Genomic DNA, 20,977 nt, shown 5'->3' on the forward strand with positions numbered 1-20,977 from the left:
GCCCGGGCCTTGTGCGTTAATTTAATGCAAAACACCGGCGGCTCGTTTCCGATCGCAGGCGTTACCATAGAAATGCCGATGATTGCGGTGCGGCTTTGTCTGCATTTGCAAACGCAGACAAAACGGCACGTCTGGCACCAGCCTCAGGGTCCGTTTTGCGCTTAAATGCCCCGGTTTCTGGCAAATGTGATCTGATTTTGGCGCATCTGCGCCGGCTTGCATGTGAAGCAAAATGGGGGGCGTGGCCGTCGGATAACCCAACTGATTTGGACAACGCACGGGATTTAACATCTCAAATTGTGTCGCAAGATATGCACTCAGATACACCGGGAAGAAGATGGTGAACTCAGCCGGACATCAGCGGGGGAAGCAACGGACGCAGAGAAAACAAGTGCCGCTTTGTCTGCGTTTGCAAACGCAGACAAAGTCGCACCCACCGGGGCAGGCCGTGGCCTGATCGCATCTGCGTTTCTATGGAATTTTAATTTAATGCAAAACACCGGTGGCTCGTTCCCGATCGCAGGAGTTTCCATAGAAGAGCCGATGTGATCGGCCCGCGGCCCGCCCCAGTGGGCGCGGCTTTGTCTGCGCTGCGCTTGTCGAAGCGGTGTGTGTGGCACCAGCCTTATAGTCCAGTGTATGTGTAGTGTTAAATGCCTTCTGATCAGCTGTGTGTGCTCTATGTGAATAGACTGTACCAGTCACACCTATGTTTAACCCCATATCACCGACACTAGTTTTCAGCTTAATGACCAGACTCGATTTTTCAAATCTGCCCTAAGTCACGATAATTGGTTATAACTTTGGAACACTTTAACATATCTTGGTGATTTTGAGAATGTTTTCTTGTGACACATTGTACTTCGTGTTAGTTGTAAAATTTAAGTGATAAGTTTTGCGTTCCGGTCTGAAAAAAAGTGAAAATTTGGCAAAAGTTTGTAAAAATTCTTCATTTTCCAAGTTTATAATGTTCTGCTTTCTAGACAGGAAGTGAAACTACCCAAAAACATTTACGGAATGTCTGCTTAATGTTGAGATGATAATTTATGCGTCCTGTCATGTTTTTAGGATGTTATGAGCCGCAGAACTTTAGGTGCGATTTTTCTCATTTTCATGAAAATCCCCAAAACTCACATTTTGAGGGACAACTCAGCTTCCAAGTGACTTTGAAAGGCGTAAATAATAGTAAAACCCCATAAATTACCCCACTATAGAAACTTCACCCCTCAACGTATATAAAACAACTTCTATTAAGTCTATTAACCCTTTAAGTGTTTCACATGGGTTAAAACAATATGGACCTGCGATTTAGAAACTTTTGAATTTTGGGGGAAAATACATTCATTTAAGCCAAAACTAACAGTTTCAGAATAACTAAATGATGAAACGCTCTGCAACGTTTGCTGCCCAATTTCTACCGAGTGTACTGATACCCCATATTTAGTGGTAAACTGTTGTATGGGCGGACAAGACCGGGCGTAGAATGATAGCAGATTTGTATTATCACATTGTACATGCTATAAATTTACATTTTTTGGGTAATGTGAACATATGAGGGCTTATTATTTACGGGATGAGGAACAATGTAAAGATAATTAATTTTGGGGGTATAAAGCTTATTCATGAGATTTTATTAACTATTTCAAGGGGGACACAAACAAAATCATACATTTTTATTTTGGATTTTTAGCACTTTTTTTCCCCCACTCACGTGACGCAAAAATAATATTTTATCTTTATTCTCTGGTTCACTACGATTACAGTGATACATCATTGCTCAATTTTACTGAGCAAAAGCAATATTGGAGGAGATCACATTTTATTTTACTATCAACAACTTTTAAGGGCCATAATTCTGTATTTTTCTGTTGTCAGATCTGGTTGAGGGCTTAATTTTGCGAAAAGAATTTTCAGTCATATCATATTTAGGGAACGTAACTTTTTGATCACTTTTTAGAAATTTTTTTGTGATGGTGTTTGATGAAAAATTGTATATTACGGGAAGTTTTTCGTGTTTTTCTTTTACGTCGTTTACCAAGCTGGTTAAATATTGATTTAGATTTATTGTACAGATTAATATTGATTAATTTTATTTATTTAATTATTATTATAAAATGACTTAATCTATTTCTTTTTTCCACCTTTTGGCTTGAACAAGCGATCATCCGATCACTTGTTCAAGCCTTTACACTGCAATAAACTTGTATTGCAGTGTACAGTGTAAGTAACATGCTGGGGGATGGGAGAGAAGCTGACGACCTCAGGGCACTTGCTGCGCCCGGGGGCTGCTGCAGGAGGGATCAGATCCCCCGGTAAGCACACCGATGTCCGATCCACGGTGGGGACACTTACGCGCCATAGAAAACTTTCGATCCCCGGTGTTAGTGCCGGGTCTGGGCTGTGACATCACAGCCCGGCACCAGTTAAGCCCGATGTCCCAAAATCTTCTTCTGACACGCTGCCGTAGAAAGGTGTTGCGTCAGAAGAAGCACACTTAATGACCGCCATAGGATCCCGGCGGTCATTAAGGGGTTAACATCTTCTCAATTTCTGCCTTTTTGCGATGTTTTTGCACAGGAAATTCTCTGATACCTCAAACTTAAAATTCAGCAAAAACTTCAAAATTGTGCGACAATTATACGCCAAGAAGCTACATAGGACTAATGATAAACCTCTCCCATTAAGTTCACCAGTTCGAGTGCATTTTAGGATCATCCTGAAAACCAAAGACACATTCTAGTAAGTAGTGAGGTCCCCAACCTCAGGCGTATTGCACGTACATACATATAGCAAGGAATAAAGCGGGGCTCATACAACATAGGAATAACCCGCACCTGTAACTAGACGGAAGCGATGATCGCACTCACACCACTGAATACGCCATTTGAATCTCAGCGTCCCTACACAGCAGTCATGTGATCACGGGCATGTGACTCGTGACGTCAGGCCCTTCTAGGGGATGGGAACTAGCCGCTACCGTGGGGAATGGTGTTGTTAAGATGGCGGCGCTGCAGGAGGAACGGAGTTACGGGCTGTCCTGCGGGAGGGTCGGAGGGAGGGTGTCCGTCTTCCACGTGAAGCTCACCGACAGCGCCTTACGGGCCTTTGAAAGCTACCAGAACAGCCAGGTACATGGGGCAGGTAGTGAGGAGGCGGCCAAGACTGGGGTGACCTCTCAGGGGGGCTCTCGGGGCTGTACTAGGGGGGTCTTTCCTGGGACGGTTCGGGGAAGAGATGACATCTTTGCTGGTTCCATGGGCTTCTCGGGCCTACTGGTAGAGTCAACTTTATCCAGGATAGTCCATGCCAAGTGACTGCAGGAGTTGGGTGACCTCCTTATAAGGAGTGTTGTAATCCTTCCGTCCACCTCCCCTCCCCGTCCACTGCCCTGACCTGTGTAACCTCTTGTGTGAAGGCTGGACCCTGCTTCTCTTGTCACCCCACTGTGGCCTCCAACTTTTTATCATTTCCCCCTCAGTCACAGACTGTGTATGTGCCCCCTAATATGGTGGTCACTACCTGGTGCTGTCCCCTACACCTTATATGGTGTGGCTTTAGTGCCAAGCACTTGTTCCCCTTGTGTTCCAGTGGGGCGCAGTGTGGCATTTGTCCGTGGTAGTGCCCACATGTGGATAAAAGGTTTTACTTAACAAGCTGGTTGGCTCTTCCCAAAGTCTCTTGTTGGGTAGTGACTCGCACATATGTGCCCAGAGAAGGTGCCAGCTTATCTTTGTCTTTCCTTATATTACTGACCTATCCCTAATGTGCTCCATTTGCTGGGCACACTTCTTCCTCCTGTATGGCTATGCCCCTTTGTTGGTTAATGTGGCACCAAGCAGGTTGTGTGGTGCATTAGAGTGCTGGGTAAATAATAGCGGCTTAGTGGTATTCCACCTAGTAAAACTTTTTGGTTAGTCTTGTGTTCTTGCCTATGGAAGCTGTCATTGCTAGGTGACTAAGAGCCATAAGGCTGTCACAGGGCGTTTACTTACATCCTACTTGGTGTCATTCTTTTCATTCCCACAAGGGAGACTGTTTTTAGGGGACTTGAATATTAAATTGAATTAGTCTAAATTATATGATGCCCTTGACGTTGGTATTATTCAGATAAATGTGGGCTTAACTTCTGTCAGGCCCTTCAAATTGGCTGAAGGGACCATAATTATTTATATAGCGCCAACAGATTCTGCAGCGCTACACCATGCTTGCCAAATAATTTCCTGTCCCCATGGGGCTCACAATCTAATCAACCTACCAGTATGTTTTGGAGTGTGGGAGAAAACCCGCGCAAACACAAAGAGAACATATAAACTCTTTGCAGAGACAATGTGTCTCTGCCTAGAGCCTTGTCCTTATCATTGCTCCGCCCATTGTCACCCAAATCGCAGCTTCTGTGTTTGGGTGCCATCAGGGCCGGCTGCAGGTTTTAGTAGGCCCCCGGGTAACACAGCCTCAGTGGGCCTCTTTGCAGTGAGCACACATTGCAGCATTTATAATTCAGAAGTCTCCTGTTCACTAAAATATTTCCTTGTTTATCATACTTAACAGTCTCTTCATGGTTATTTTATCCCTATGGATTCATTAGACACCCCCCCCATGGATTCCATATGTACAGCATTATCTATCCCGACCACCAGCAGCAGGTATACCCAGTGCTGGCGCCGGCCCTGGTTGCTATGCAAAGTCACTCAGTGGTCAGGCTGAACTGTGAAGGATATGTGGCCTCTTCACCCAGTCCCTGTGGAAGAATGTAAAGCTCTGCAATGGCCACACAGCACCCATCAGAGTTTTCAGATTGATGGGGAGCCCCCTGCTTATCTTATATTGATTAATTTTGAGTATCCAGAAATCCCTTTTTAAATGTAAGTGTTATGTCCAAAACATAACTTTTATAACCCAAAGTACCCAGAAATCTTAACAATGGGTGGCAATGCCAATTTTTCAGCAAAGTGAAGCTTCTGACCACTAAACTCTGTAAATATCCTTATATAGTAGAATATATAATCCCTCTCCTGACACAATCAGTGATGGGGCATAGGTTTGGTGGCTCTTTCATTTCCTGTATATCCACTTATCACAGGGATATCCTTAGAAGATGAAAATAGAACATTTTTATATGATGTATCCATAAAATCACTGGGGTCTGAACCTGTCCCTATTATTACCACATTAGTCAGTAGAAACCCTCAGATTAGGGGACTGTCAGCCAGTATTCTATCACTGTTCTTACGACTTATTGTTGTGGATGTAGCTCCTGCTCACTAACTTTCCACGTTGTCAGGGGATCTGCCACTTAACCCCTCGGCAGTATTGTAATTTACTAAATAGCAGCTGCAGCAGGAATCTCAACAAAGGTGATCACGTCTTAAAGGACCTCTACCATTAGGATGAAGGACTGTGGGCCTCCAGGCACCATTAACACCTAAGGAGCCTGGAGCTCCTCAGGCTCATTAGCATACAGCCCTTCATCCTGGTGGTAGATGCCCTTTAAGTAAACTGGTAAATATTCTCAGAAGGAGAATGTGCCTCTTTAAGCCTTCCTGCTAGTGTCTATGTGTAGGAGGCCTTAGCCGCAGCTTGTGGTTAAAGTCCACATCTCCTTCTGCCAGACGTTAGCAAGTTGGCCATTGGCATTTGGGCTGGAATCAAGTGTTTGCTTGAGATTTTCTTTTTTGTTCTTAAAGATTCTCCTAAAGGACTGATATCTTAAAGAGATTGAAAAAGGTTTTGCAATCTGGGGCAACACTCTGCTCCCTTTATTTCAGTACATCTGCCAGACACCTCTTATTGCTCCAGGAACTATGGGAACATAGAGTAACTGATGTCATTCACGTAACAATGCTCGGGAGGCAGGAATAGGACTGAACTGAAGGGAAGGTGGTGAGATTACCTACTGAATGTGAATTGTGACTTAGAAAAGTTGAGCACTGACCTTTTTTATCTGTAGGAATAGGACCCGCTCTATCTTTTGCCCTGCGGACCATCGGTGCATACACGGGGCTGTGGAATCCGAGCCCATTGCACTGAATTAGGACATGTGCTAACTGTAAAAAAAAATGGCTAGCACCTGTTCTAAATTTGACGTCGTGTTCAGGTAGCCTAACAGATGTCTTGGGTTTAAAAAAAATATTAGGCGTTTTTTCCACAAAACTTTTAGGGCAGATTCACACTGCTGTTGTCAGTCTGTGAACCACAGACATACATCACTGCTGGGGATGGAACTCCTTACATGATGGCGATCTATGATGCTCTTCTATATATATATTACACACTAAATAGCAGCACCAAGACTATCATCTTTACACTGTTAGTGCTGCATTTTAGTGAGGAAGCAGGAACTCCTTACATCATAGATCACGATTATGTAAGGACTACAGGACTCTGCAAGGTCCATTCTTCACAGACAGACAATGGCACTGTGAATCTGCCCTTATGACCCCTTGTCTCTGTAATCTGACTTTATGATAGTGTTTTAGGAGGGGTGCAAAAATTTCCTACCGCAGCTTTGTTATTAACTTTTGTGTGGATTTAAAGGGCACCTACCACCACAAATCTACCTATAAAGGTAGATTGGGTGGTAGGTGGATCATTGGGACGTGAGGATAGCCCTTTTAAGGGCTAATCCTCGCGTCCCTGCACTTTTTTGAGAACTTTAATTTGATATTTATTCAAATGTACTTATGTGGCTACCGGGGCGTGGAGTAGCCGCTTATGAGATTACACGAGGCGGCTACTCTACGCCCCGGTAGCCACTTTACTCCTCCTACTCACCCATCTTCGGCGCGCAGCTCCGCGTAGCTGCGCGCCCTCGTCCGGCGAGCCTGCCGTCTGCGCATGCGCAGAAGAGCAGGCCCGCGCCTGTTTCGGAGTTGTGACCGCGCAGGCGCGGGCCTGCTCTTCTGCGCATGCGCAGACGGCAGGCTCGCCGGACGAGGGCGCGCAGCTACGCGGAGCTGCGCGCCGAAGATGGGTGAGTAGGAGGAGTAAAGTGGCTACCGGGGCGTGGAGTAGCCGCCTCGTGTAATCTCATAAGCGGCTACTCCACGCCCCGGTAGCCACATAAGTACATTTGAATAAATATCAAATTAAAGTTCTAAAAAAAGTGCAGGGACGCGAGGATTAGCCCTTAAAAGGGCTATCCTCACGTCCCAATGATCCACCTACCACCCAATCTACCTTTATAGGTAGATTTGTGGTGGTAGGTGCCCTTTAAGTCACTATTAATCTATTGGAATAGTATGTTTTGGAAAAGTCAAGTTTATCTTCTGTTGTGTTGGCCTAGCTACCCATTGTTATTGGGCCGGAAACAATGAAGCTGTATGTCTTTCATAGACTTCTTACTTGCCAATGACTGTAGAAGTTACTACCAAAGCTGCAAAAATGGGCTACAATGGGACCTGCGGTCGGCTCAGGCACAGGACCCTTGTATACTTGTACAAGCTATCAAACCTTATGTTCATATGATACTTTGTGTTACTGTTACATATTTTGCTCGCATCTGGAGCTGTATTATGTGCATCTAGTGGTTTATGGTCATGGGAGCTACTGCTTTGGCAAACTTAAATCGTATTAGAGATAATTTAGACAGCCGTGTGCTCATCCGGGCCATAATCTGCCAAAGTATAGGACCTGTCACGGCCGTGTGCTCACTGTGCTGAGACCTGAAGTCGTAGAAGTCTGTGGGTGCCTAGATCTAGTCACAAACCATGTCACCAGACCACAGCCCCCACAAAAGCTGTATGAATGCACCCATAAAATGAAAGTGTGGTAATATGGGATCTGATATAAAATAGCCTTCTTTATAGAGCAGGACCTATGAATAAAGATCAGAATAACACGACCATGTGCAGAAAAGGCCCGCAAACTGTAAAGTTTGCCTTTTTTTTTTTTTTTTTGTGGATATCTCGCTGACACCTTCTTTTCAATGGACACATGAACATGTTTTTCACAGATCCGTGTGGAGGCAGTAGAAAACTCAGAGCATGTCCCATTCCTGGCTATGTTTGTGGCTCAAGCCATTGCATAGAAGTCTTTGGGACAGTGAAAAATACAAATGCCACACAGTTGTCACCTGCATGTGGTCCATGGTGGATGAGTTGGTGTGGGGTTTGGACAAATTAGTGATATGCTGTTCTCATGCTAACAAATTATAAGTTTGTGTGTAGGTAGCCTAAATCCTTAGAGAAAAAATTTTTAAGGGTTTTTTAAATTTTTAATTAACCCCTTAAGGACGCAGCCATTTTGCAGGTTAAGGCTCAGCCCGATTTTTTTTGGATTCTGACCTGCGTCGCTTTATATGGTTATAACTTTTGAACACTGTTACTTATCAAAACGATTCTGAGATTGTTTTTTTCCCCACATGTTGTACTTCATTTTAGTGGTAAATTTTGGCTGATAATTTTTGCGTTTATTGACAAAAAAAAAGAAAATATGATAACTTTTTTGAAAAATTTGCCATTTTCGAAATTCAAAATCATTGCGTTTCCAGGCAGATAGATTTACCACCTAAATAAGTTGCTGAATAACATTTCCCATTTGTCTACTTTACATTTTCATAATTTTTGATATGTCTGGATAATTTATTTTGATGTCACGCGGCTTACAAAAAGAATATCGCTTTTCCGGATTTTCAGAATTGACTATTTTGGGGATAAATACAGTTTGGAATGAAATTTTACATATTTAGCATCAAACCCCCCTATATAATCTACCCATTTTCAAATCTGCACCCCACAGGCTATCAGAAACCGCTTTTACGAAGATTGTTAACCCCTTGAGATCTTCATAGTAATTGAATCAAAATGGAGGTGAAATTTAGAATGGTCAAATTGTTCCCTTATACGTTCATTTAGCACTAAAATTTACACATTTCCAAAATATAAAAAGAGAAAACCCACCATACAATTTGTTCTGCAATTTCTCCTGAGTACAAAGACCCCCCACATGTGGCCGTTACTTGTTTTATGGGCGCACAGCGAGACGCAGAAGGGAAGGAGCGCCCTGCAGCTGCCAGGATTTTAGTTTCCTCATTGGCCCCTTTTGAAGGCTATAAAATTTTCGCTTTTGCGTTATTGGGGCCATGTGATGCCATTTTTTTTGCGGGATGAGATGCTTTTTCCATTGTTACCATTTTGGGGTTGGTATCACCTATTGTTGAAAATTTAGGAACTTTTTTTGAGGGCAGGAGTAGAAAAGCATCAATTCTGTACTGGATTTTTTACTCTTTTTTTTTTTGGTGTTCACCGTATAGCCTAATAATCCTGTTATCTTTATTCTATGGGTTGATACGATTATGGGGATACCAGACTTGAATATATTTTCTTACGTTTTACTAAATTTGTCAAACAAAACCCTAATGTGGGGAAAAATCTATCATTTATGTATTGCCGTCTTCCAAGTGGCATAACATTGTTACTTTTTTGGCTACGGAGCTGGTTGATGGCTTGTTTTTTGCGGGACATGTTGTACTTTGCACCAGTATCATGTCGGAGTACACATGGTTTTTTGATCGCATTTTATAGCATTTTTTGTGGGATTGAATAGCTAAAAATCATAATTTTTGGAAGGTTTATAGCAGTTTTTTTTTACGGCGTTTATCGTGGGGGTTCAATAATGATTTACTTTTATTCTACGGGTTGTTACGGACGCGGTTATACTATATATGTGGGGTTTGTGTTATGATTTAGACTTTTTTTTTAGTTATATGTCTCTTTATATGTTTTGGGGGTTTTGGGCATTTTTAGTGATTTATTACTTTATTTTTTTATTGAATAACATTTTTTTTTTTTTTACTTTTTCACTTTTATACCATGAGAAATGAAGAATCAATCTTCTGATTGCTTCTTCATGATAATATTCTGCAATACTCATGTATTGCAGAGTATTATCAGTGTCAGCCTATACACTTGCATAGGCTGGCACTGTGCCAGTAAGATGACGTCACAGACGCCATCTTACTGGCAATTCTTGCAGGTAACTCTGGGGTCCAGATCGGACCCCAGAGTTACTATAGCAACGATCGGCGCACCCCGAAAACGGTTCGGGGGGGCCGATCGTGGGGGAAAGACCCCCCAGATACATGTTAGATGCCGCGGTCGCGCTGACCGCGGCATTTAACGGGTTAAGCACCCGCGATCGGAGACAACTCCGATCGCGGGTGTTACACTGGGGTGCCGGCTATCAGTCACAGCCGGCACCCCGTCTTTCCCGATGCCGGTTCGGCTCAGATCTTGAGCCAAACCGGCATCAGCTCAGCGTCCGATATATCGGACGCTGAGCGCTAAGTCACTGAGCTCAGCGTCCGATATATCGGACGCTGAGCGGGAAGAGGTTAAATAAAAAAAAATGTGCTGACGAGCTGAGCTCTTTCCATACACAGTGGGCGACGTTGTATAACACAGCTGACGCCCTCCTGTTACTGCCGCGGTCAACACTGGCACCGATTGTGACAGTTAACCTGTTAAGTGCCGCGGTCAAAGACAACCACGGCACCTTACTTGCGTTTACATGGGAGCCGCCATCTTGAAGGGCCAAACGTTTTTTTTTAAATGTATGAAAACATTATAAAACCTATGCAGATTTGGTATCCTCGTGATCGTACCAGACCCAAGAATAGGGGCTGTAAAATCCAAGCCTGCAAGATTATGGTGCAAATTCGCTTATTTCATCATTTTCACTGCATTCTGAATTTTTCCCACTTCCCAGTACATGGCATGGAATATTCAATACCATCACTATGAAGTGCAATTTGTTATGCAGAAAACAAGCCCAAACACAGCTCTTTAGATGGAAAAATTAAATTTTTTATGATTTTTGAAGGTGGGGAGTGAAAAATGAAAAAACTAAAAAGGGCAACGTCCTTAAGGTGTCACGGTTTGATGTTTTCAAAGCAATGTTAAACCTTCTGATTTCTCGTGGAAAAAAAAAATCTGAAGTGAAACGGAGACGCAACACAGACAAAGAGCAACCGAAGCACAAAGGAAGCTGAGTGCCAATGTGAAAGAGACCATAGGCTGTGAAATGTCTCTATAACCTTTTAAGGACCAGACCCCTTTTCGTTTTTGCGACTTTATTTTTCACTCCCCACCTTCAAAAATCTATTTTTTTTTTCCAAGTAAAGAGCTGTGTATGGGCTTGTTTTCTGTGTAACAAATTGCACTTCATAGTGGTGGTATTTAATATTCTCTGCTGTTTACTGAGAAACGGGGGGGGGGGGGGGGAATCCAATTGCAGTGAAAATGATGAAAAAACGCATTTGCACCATTTCTTGTGAGCTTGGATTTTACGGCTTTCACTGTGCGCCTCAAATGACATGTTTACTTCATTCTTTGGGTCGGTACGATCACTGAGATAACAAATTTGTATAGGTTTTGCATTTTTATAAATTTACAAAAAAATTCTTCATTTTGCTGTCTTCTGGCGCTAATAACTTTTTCATACTTCGGTGTCCGGAGCTGTGGGTGGTGTCATTTGTTGTGACTTTTGATGACTGTTTCAATGCAACTTGTTGATCACTTTTTATTGAATTTTTGTAAAATATTTTTCAAAATGGCAAAAAAGTACCATTTGCAACTTTGGAAAGTTTTTTACTGTTTACTTATGACTTCTAGGGATAGGGGGTGATTTTGAATTTGTAGGGTTTTTTTAATATAATTTTTTTAAAAACTTTGTGTTCCAAAATAGTGAAAAAGCAGCTTTCCGAACATTTGGGTGCAATTTTCTGTTACAGGGTTAAACACCCGGAATAACAGTTATTATTTTTTGATGGACAGAACATTTTGGGATGCTGCGATACCAGCGACATGTGGGGGAAAAAAACACGCTCCCAAAGCTGCGGCCGTCTTATTCTTTACTGCTGTGAATGATGGCTGAATCCACCAGCTCTGAAGCCGGCAAATGCTTGAAGGGAACCTGTCACAAGGAGACCAATTTTTAGCACTCCAGCGTTCCCCACAGAGCATAGTACATACACTGTCACAGTTTCTGTATGAAAAATAGGTTTTATAGAAAAAAGATGTTATGTAGTACCTTTCAATGCCATGTGCTCTGTGACTAGGCACTTGTCCCCTGGGAGTGGCTATAGAGCAATTTCCCCGCACCCTTGGGAAACGGCTTCTCCATGTGTCCTTTTCTAATATATGAATAACTCCCAAGTTTGAAAATGACAAACGAAGGTGCAGTTTCCCAAGGGATAAGTGCCTAGTCACAGAGCATTCAGGAATTCAAGGAGAGAGGTTCCATTGTTGCCAAAAAGGCTCCAGGGCTCCCAAGAAGGACCAGCAAGCACCAGGACCATCTCTTAAGTGTTTCAGCTTCGGGATCGAGCTACCAGCAGTGCAGAGCTTGCTCAGGAATGGTAGCAGGCAGGTGTGAGTGCATCTGCACGCACTGTGAGGCAAAGACTCTTGGAGCAAGGCCTGGTGTCAAGGAGGGCAGCAAAGAAGCCACTTCTCTCAAACAAACATCAGGGACAGACTGATATTCTGCAAAAGGTACAGGGAGTGGACTGCTGAGGACTGGGGTAAAGTCATTTTCTCTGAGGAATCCCCTTTCCGATTGTTGGGAACATCTGGAAAACAGCTTGTTCGGAGAAGACAAGGTGAGCGATACCACCAGTCTTGTCTCATGCCAACTGTAAAGCATCCTGCAACCATTCATGTGTGGAGTTGCTTCTCAGCCAAGGGAATCGGCCCTCTCACAGTCTTGCCTAAAAACGCATCCATGAATAAAGAATGGTAACAGAATGTCCTCCAAGAGCAACTTCTCCTAGCTGTTCAAGAGCAGTTTGGTGATCAACAATGCCTTTTCCAGCATGATGGAGTACCTTGCCATAAAGCAAAGCTGATAATTAAATGGCCCAGGGAAAAAAAAACATAGAGATTTTGGGTCCATGGCCTGGAAACTCCCAAGATCTTAATCCCATTGAGAACTTGTGGACAAACAAAAACCAACAAATTGTGACAAAATGCAAGCATTGATTGTGCAAGAATGGACTGGTATCAGTCAGGATTAGGTGCAGAAGTTGATTGAGAGCTGCCAGGGAGAATTGCAGAGGTCCTGAAGAAGAAGGGTCAACACTGCAAATATTGACTTGCTGCATTAACTCATTCTAACTGTCAATAAAAGCTTTTGTTACTCATAATATGATTGCACTTGTATTTCTGTATGTGATAAAAACATCTGACAAACTCACATAAAAACCAGAGGGCAACAGATCATGTGAAAATATAATATTTGTATCGTTCTCAACCTATGGCCATGACTGTATAATACAAGTTTTACAGAAGAAAAATATAATTTTTTTTTTTTTTATATACAAAAACTCTTTGGCAGTGTATGTACTATGCTATATGGGGACTGGGAGAGTGCTAAAAATGGGTCTCCTGGCGACAGGTTCCCTTTAAGAGCAGCATTCACAGCTGTAAAGAAAGACAGCTGCTTCTTCGGGGGAGCGGGTAAAAGTTTTTAGTGTTTTTTTTTTTTTTGGTTTTTTTTGTTTGGCTGTATTTCTAGCACCAGTTGTGGGTGGGTGATTGCTGCAGTTCAGGGGTTTAAAAGTCGTACGCTGGAAAATTTTACTGTATTTTTTTTGGACTATAAGACGCTTCTTACTATAGGACGCACCCCAGATTTAGGCTTCCCAAAAAAGGAAAACTATATTTTACACCAATTAAAATATCCCTGTTGGTCGCACTAAAGCACAGAGCACACACAGACATACATTTGCACACACAGCTCGGCTACACACGCAGAACCCCACACACATTCCCCTTCTTCATACCCTGTCCCAGCGCAACATTGCAGTATGAGACCTGTGGTGATGTAAGAAGCATGTGATCAGTCATATGATTCTGACATCACTGCAGGTCCTGTACCTAAAGGAAGATCAGTACGGAGGCTCCTCTCTGGGAGATCTAGTGCAGCTCTATATCAGGGCATCACCCGATCTCCCTTACAGCGGTCAGGGGAGTCTGGCAGTGCTGGATCTGGTCTATAAGATGCAGGGACTTTTTAGCAAGTTTTTTTCTTGCTAAAAAGTGCGTCATTGTCCAAAAAATACGGTAATCTGATACCAAAACCATGGTTCTAAACTGCTGTAGATCCCAAGATACAAACATCTAAAGTGACCTCCAGCCTCACTCTTCAGATAAATGGAATTTTAGAAAGACTTCATACCCGTTATGGCTGGGGACTAGCATCGCGTGACTAGTACATGTACACTGGCTGGGGGCTTGTTTGTAGCTCTTTACAGTCTCAGCAGAATGTATTACACCTATACTACTCTTTTGTAATATGATTTAGCAGATTTTATAGCTGGGGAGAGGTATAATATCGTTTTTAGAGAAAAAGCTTGTTGTTTGCCATAATGCTGACCCATTCCCAGTGTGCATGTTGCCAGTTCTAGTCCTTGTCGTGACTTAATCCATGGTGATGCAGGGTTCGCAAGTCCACAACAGGAACATGAAGAAATGGTTTTCTTATGAAGAGGGTTGAGCTTTTATTTGAAGGTTTGGTCATGTTTTTGCATATTGTCGTGCTGTTCTTGTCGCGCCCTGAGTCTGAGTGAAAAAGCACTGTTTTTATTTAACAAATTTTTCATTCTGTCAGTCTAGGAAATGAGCCAAAACCCTGAGCCAGAAATTGTACTGATAGATTATAGCATGACTCAGACATGTTGTTGTAAAACCAATTGCTGGAAACTGGGGGAAGGGATTTCGAACGTATGTCTCTGAATCAGTATACACGGTTACAGTCTACCATCCTTCTTTTTTTTTTTTTTTTTTTTCCCCCTACAAGTTTAAGGGAAATCTACCACTTGGTTAGCCAGCTTCTTAACCCTGCTCCTGGGAATTCTCACACGTGGAGTAGTTCCCATTGCACAGTCAAAACTGCCGAGCAGGCGGTTGTGCGATGGGGATGATGACCATGCATGCATGCGAGTTCCTAAGAGTCGGGTAATGTCCCCAGCTCTCGGGAAGGGAATGGGAGGGAGTGGGGGCATGCAGGAGGCAATATTATTAGCAGAGGGATTACCATGCTAATGTGTGTCCGCTCCTAACCCCTCCACTCTCCGTAGAAAGCTGAGCGACGCTGCTGTATTTCAGCAAAGTATAGGATGTGTCGAATGTTTTTGCCCGACAGGTACCTGGCTCGGTCGTGGTGTGTTAAGATATTGAGGGAGATGCTTCAGCCAGTCTCCGACAAAATTCGAGTGTATTTTCTACCTGAAATTCGGAGCGCAACATTTTATTACGGGGTTTAGAAATTTTTAGACAGTTTTCTGACTCGTCCAAAAAAAAGACGTGGCCTAGCTTGGTCTTAAATCCGATTCCACAGTTTTACACTGCACCAGATAAATCGTCCAGCGTGATACATCTAGCACAGAATACCACTATGGAGTCGGACTCTGCACTGGTCTATTCAGTTTATAGTGACCAGGGGCCATGATACGGATGCAAAATGTGTCCCATTCGGTTGTGTGCACAGGGCCTCATAGTGGTCCACATAAGGTTAAAGGGCTCCAAGTCACAGAACTCCATAGTCTTTCCTGCTTTTAGTTATTTAGTTCCAGTTAGAAAGGATCACTATGGCATTTATTTTCTTGTGGTGTAGACAGTCTACAGACTACAATAATGAGGACTTTCTACACCGCCAAAACAGTTTACAGGAGGTGGCACTTTAGATTTCTCCATTCAAATGAAGTTGTACAGGTAGTATATTTAGCCTGCCACGTTTTTCAATAACTTTAGCTTGGTCTAGAGAATCCACATATGACTATAAGCCTGTACATGTGAGGTTAGGAATGACACATACCGGGCATAGACGGTACCCAGTGTAATACTGTAATGGGTTATACTTGTTGGGTCATCTATCTTTAGCCTGTCTTTTTTTTTGGGGGGGGGGGGGGGACAGGGGCTTGTTTAATTTATCATAGAGGGCGTTAAATTTGGTATACAGGCAGGGTTACGTACAAGATCGGTTCTTTAGGTTTGTTCTTAAGTTGAATTTGTATGCAAGTCGGAACTGTATATTTTATAATTGTAACCCCAAATTTATTTTGGTCTCCAAAAAAAATTTGGAGAGACCAAAATTTGGGGTCTCTGTGACAATTAGATTTTAAAAATGTTGGACTTTCATAAGAACCTTTGACAACTGTTTTAGCTGTTTATTGTCGCCTGGGGCTAAAGTACAGGAAATTACCAATAACCAGAGGTCTTTCTATAACTAGGGGTCTGCCTCTATTAGTCTTTTGGTTTTTTTTTAAACATTTTTAAAAAGACCCAAACTTTTGAGCAACCCATCCAACGTTATTTTCCTAAGCCAGCAGGAGAGTGGAAGGGTTTTGTGCCAAAAATTTCTCTTCAAAACCTCAACATTTGGATTCCAAAGATAAATTAGGCGCAACACTGTAAAACTGACGCTTCAAACTTTGATGGATTTGCCGCTCTTTTTGTATTTTTTTTCAACCACCTTCAATTTTGCCAATAAAGTTTTAAAATAAGAGAAAAGAATGTGATGAATTCCTCCTAATGTCTTCATGTATCCTAATTTGCTGAAGTATTCCTCTGTTGTGTTCTTCTGGAAATCTATATATAAATTGGCAATATACTACCGGTAATCTGCCTACTACTGGGTTTAGCAGCATTTGTTCATGTCTCCTAAAGAGATGAACAATTCCAGCTGTGTATGCTTCGTACTCCTATCTTCCTATCTTCCTGAGCGCTGGCTGACTCTTCATCTTGCACACGCTTGGTGACATCACTGACACATAAATGATGAGTAATTCTTTACAGCCAGTAGAGCAAAATTCCTGGAGCCTGATGTGGGTGCCTGGTCTGCTGTCAGACGCTTGCCTCACTAGTCCGGAAGGTGAGGAATGCACATCTGTATGACTAACCATCTGCCAACCCTGCTATTTCGATGGTTAAGTTGATGGTTAAATGTTTAGTCTGTATTTAAAAAAACTGTTTTATGGACTCAACAGATCCAGTTTAAGTGACTGTTTCTACTGACACATATGGCAATTATTGTATGAAGTTTGGGGCTATGTGGCCTTCTCTATATAGGCCTTCTTGCTGGCTCTCTGTACCATCTCTGTTTTCATTGATCATTTTCATTCTTGTCTATTGCATGCATCCTCAAAAATGAAGGAAAATGAGCCACATAAATGACTTGTATGTCGTTTCATTCTGAGTAAATCTTTGGGGCTCACTGCTCACCTCCTAGTACTGATGACTAAACTTAAGGCTTTCAACAGATGGCATTCTCAGCAGATGGCCGCTCTGGTGGTCTCTGGGAAGTCCCACTTTCAGTGTTGGGGTTTCCACCAGCTTGTTCTAATACTGCATTGCTGTAATGCAGCTCTGTATATGGATTGCAGAGGTCATGCATGATGTTTTCTGGAGTCAGTATTGATGTGCTCTTGGCAAACATACTTGCTTTCAGATTAAAGCTTTGATAAGAAATCTATATATTTTTTTTTTTTTGTTATAAAACGCACTTCTTGATATGTCATCCTGTAGCCTTTACTGCTTTACTTAAAGGGAACCTGCCAAAGTGTTGTATTAAAAATTGGTTTTACAGAAAAAAAAGATGTTATATTGTACCTTTCATTAGCATCTGCTGTGTGACTAGGCAGTTGCCAATTGGGAGGGGCTGGAAAGGAGCAGTCCCCCCACCCCCACCCTTGGGGAACAGCTTCTCCATGTGACCTTTTCAAATATATGAAAACGCCCATCACTTGGCTTAGCGACGCCCCCTGCTCCTCTACAGCCAATCCTGAGTGTGGGAAGTTATTCATATATTTGAAAAGATCACATGCTTCCCAAGGGGGGGGGGGACTGCTCCTTTCCAGACCCTTCTTTTTGGCAACTGCCTAGTCACACAGCAGATGCTAATGAAAGGTACAATATAACATATCTTTTTTTCTGTAAAACCAATTTTTTTATACAAAAACACTATGGCAGTGTATGTACTATGCTCTGTGGGGACTAAGGGAGTGCTAAAAATGGGTCTCCTGGTGACAGGTTCCCTTTAAATAAAACATCTAGTCATCAAGGTAATACATGTCCCATATGCAGTCAACAGTTTGTAGAGCAGGATGAGCAGAGGAAATTTATATAAATTTCAGCAAAGCTTCATTGTACTTTGTTTAGGATGATATCATTATATATACACTTATGTAGGTGCAGTCACTCACTGATGGTACTGCCACAAATACATGGCCTCATGTACGGAGATGTCAGTCACTGATGCGACAGCCCTAATAACAAGCTGATTAATTGGTTCTTGTATGGCAAAATATGATCCCCAGGTTAGTGGTTTTTCATGTTGAGTTCCTTTAAAGAGAAATCAACCCCCCCCCCCCCCCAGACTAAATATATTTTTATAAACTGCCATTAGAAAGCATTGTCCCTATTGATGCCTGTAAACTTAATCATGTCCTAAAGCTGTGTGCAATTGACCTGACATGAGTTACTATCTTACTCAGGAGGCTGTGTTCAAACGTTCCATTTTTCAGATGCAGTTTTTGATGTCCAAACCAGGAGTGGAGTTATAAAAAGAGGAGCCGCTTCTCTCAATTATATGTCCTCATCTATTATAATTCACACCTGCTATTGGCTTCAAAAACTGCATCTGAAAAACTGACCGTGTGAACGCACCCTGCGTGGGAGGCCGGGCCACACCCCCAGTGCTTGACTGACAGCCTGTATAATGATTGTGCTTCCTGGTGCTGGCCTGACATGCTACTACTCCTATACACTACTTGTGTAGTTGATGTCTGTGTGTCTCACAAGCATTAGAAATGCTTTGCTGTCTTGGGGTTGTGCTGGACTCTGACCTCTCCTTTTTACCATATATTCAATCTCTTGCTCGCTCTTGCCGTATGCATCTCAGAAACATCTCCAGAATCCGGCCGTATTGTTGCACTTAGTCACTCTCGACTAGACTACTGTAACTCCCTACTAATCGGTCTTCCACTCTCTCCTCTTCAATCTATTCTTAATGCAGCAGCCAGGCTCGTCAGTTTGTGCCAATCACTGCACTGGCTGCCCGTCTCCTTCTGTATTCACCTTAAAATAATAACCCTAATCCACAAAGCTCTGAATAATGCTGCACCTCCCTATCTCTCTTCTCTCATCTCAGTCTATCGCCCTTCCCGTGCTCTTCGATCTGCCAGTGACATTAGATTAATCTCTACCTTAATTCGAACCTCCCATGTACGTATCCAGGACTTCTCCCGAGTTGCACTAATTCTCTGGAATGCCCTTCCCCAGACTCTGAGACTAATACCCACCCTCCAAAGCTTCAAACTTGCTCTTAAAACCCATCTCTTTAGGCAAGTCTATCACACTCGCTAACTGCTTGAAATGTCAACTCTCCCTTTACTAATCCATCCTATGTCCTATCTCCATTCTGTTATCTGGCAAACAGCTGATATATACCAAGCTCCCGGCTTCTCTGCAGTCTTTTTCACCTAGGACCCTGTAAATAAGATGGCGGCTGATGGCTGGTTCAAGCAGCAACATCGTTGTTTAGTAAATTAAATTATTTTATATTGTTCCCTTATAAAGAATGGCTGGACCATTATACAACCTCTCGTGTCACCCCCTCATCCTCATAGTCTGTAAGCACTTGTGAGCAGGGATCTCACTCCTATTGTTCCATATGACTGTACTTTGTAATGTAATATAGTTGTATATGTCCCCTATGATTTGTAAAGCGCTACGGAATTTGATGGCGCTATATAAATAAAGATTATTATTATGCATTACACACAGACATGAGCAGGGGGAGGAGTGGGGGAACAGGAGTGACATCACTGCCTCTGACCATGTGACCAGCCTCATTTACATCATAAAGAAAAGATGATTTTACAATGCGTTATGAATTGACTAGAAAAAGACTTTGAAGTAATCCTTGTGAGCTGCTCCAACAGGTAGTGGTGACAGAAATTGTTAAAAACCTGCTGACCGGTGTCCCTTTAAACCCATATGTGGTTGTTGGGGTTTTTAAAATGTTAACCGCTCAGCTCCTGTTTTATACCGAGATATATGTGTGTGTGTGTGTGTATGTATGTATGTATGTATGTATGTATGTATATTTCATACTCGTATACATCTCATACTCGTATACATGTCCTTTATTTTTAATGTATTCTGTGATCTAGGCTCCTAATATGTAATCCTAGCCTATTTGAATTTTTTTTTTTTTTTTGATGTTTCATATGGTATGTGATATGTGGGGTAAATAAATTTCTCCCCCAGCACCAGGGATTATTATTTCCAGCATTGGTCATCTGTAGCCATCTATAAAGGGGCTACTCTCCTGTACTTCAAACATGATACATGGTACAGTAGTCTCACAGGAAGTGACTTTAGTACATTTGAATAGAAGCTAAGCTGCAGTGACTTGTCTGCTTCCTGTATCATACACTGCTTACTAGCTAGCAGTTGACCCTCCCAAACTCCCCAAATCTTAATGTCCTAACCTTTTATATAAGTTATCAAAAGTTTTACCCTAGAAACCACTTTCTTTCTGACCACCTAATAAGTCTCTCTTGCCTTTCAGGACTCCATAAGTTTGAAGCCTGCTATTCGATTTCAAGGTAACCAAGGGGTAAGATTTTTTTTTTTTTTTTTTAAACACCGGCTTCTGTAACAATATGTCAATCACTGTGTCTGCACAGCTCTGCCTACAGTGTCGAGCCATTCCAGCTCACTGCATGCTGTACTCTATTTTACTTCCTTTGCATTGGGTTACTAGGTAGCCTTATCTTGGTAACATGTTTTTATAGTTTTAGAACATATTTATATTTCATAGTTAGTAGCAACCATATTACCTACAAATTATGATTCCTCAGTATCATCGGCTCGCTTTCTCAGGTAGTAGACCATAACATGGCATGGCAATATGAGAAATAGGAACCTAGAATTGAGGAATATCAAAGAAAATTTTATGTAACGGGGCTTATTTA

General features: G+C 42.4%; 1 protein-coding gene across 1 annotated transcript in view; it reads left to right on the forward strand.

Annotated features, from left to right (window-relative positions):
- Window positions 1-2,912: 2,912 nt before the first annotated feature.
- The window catches only part of ELL (elongation factor for RNA polymerase II), a 55,182-nt gene continuing 37,117 nt past the window's right edge, over window positions 2,913-20,977 (forward strand). Inside the window, exons 1-2 of the mRNA XM_072112533.1 lie at window positions 2,913-3,128; window positions 20,572-20,619. Of these exons, the coding sequence (XP_071968634.1) occupies window positions 3,000-3,128; window positions 20,572-20,619 (177 nt within the window). The 5' untranslated portion in view covers window positions 2,913-2,999. The remainder of the gene's footprint in view (window positions 3,129-20,571; window positions 20,620-20,977) is intronic.

The sequence above is a fragment of the Engystomops pustulosus genome, chromosome 1 (assembly GCF_040894005.1).
Source record: "Engystomops pustulosus chromosome 1, aEngPut4.maternal, whole genome shotgun sequence".
Classification (NCBI taxonomy): domain Eukaryota; kingdom Metazoa; phylum Chordata; class Amphibia; order Anura; family Leptodactylidae; genus Engystomops; species Engystomops pustulosus.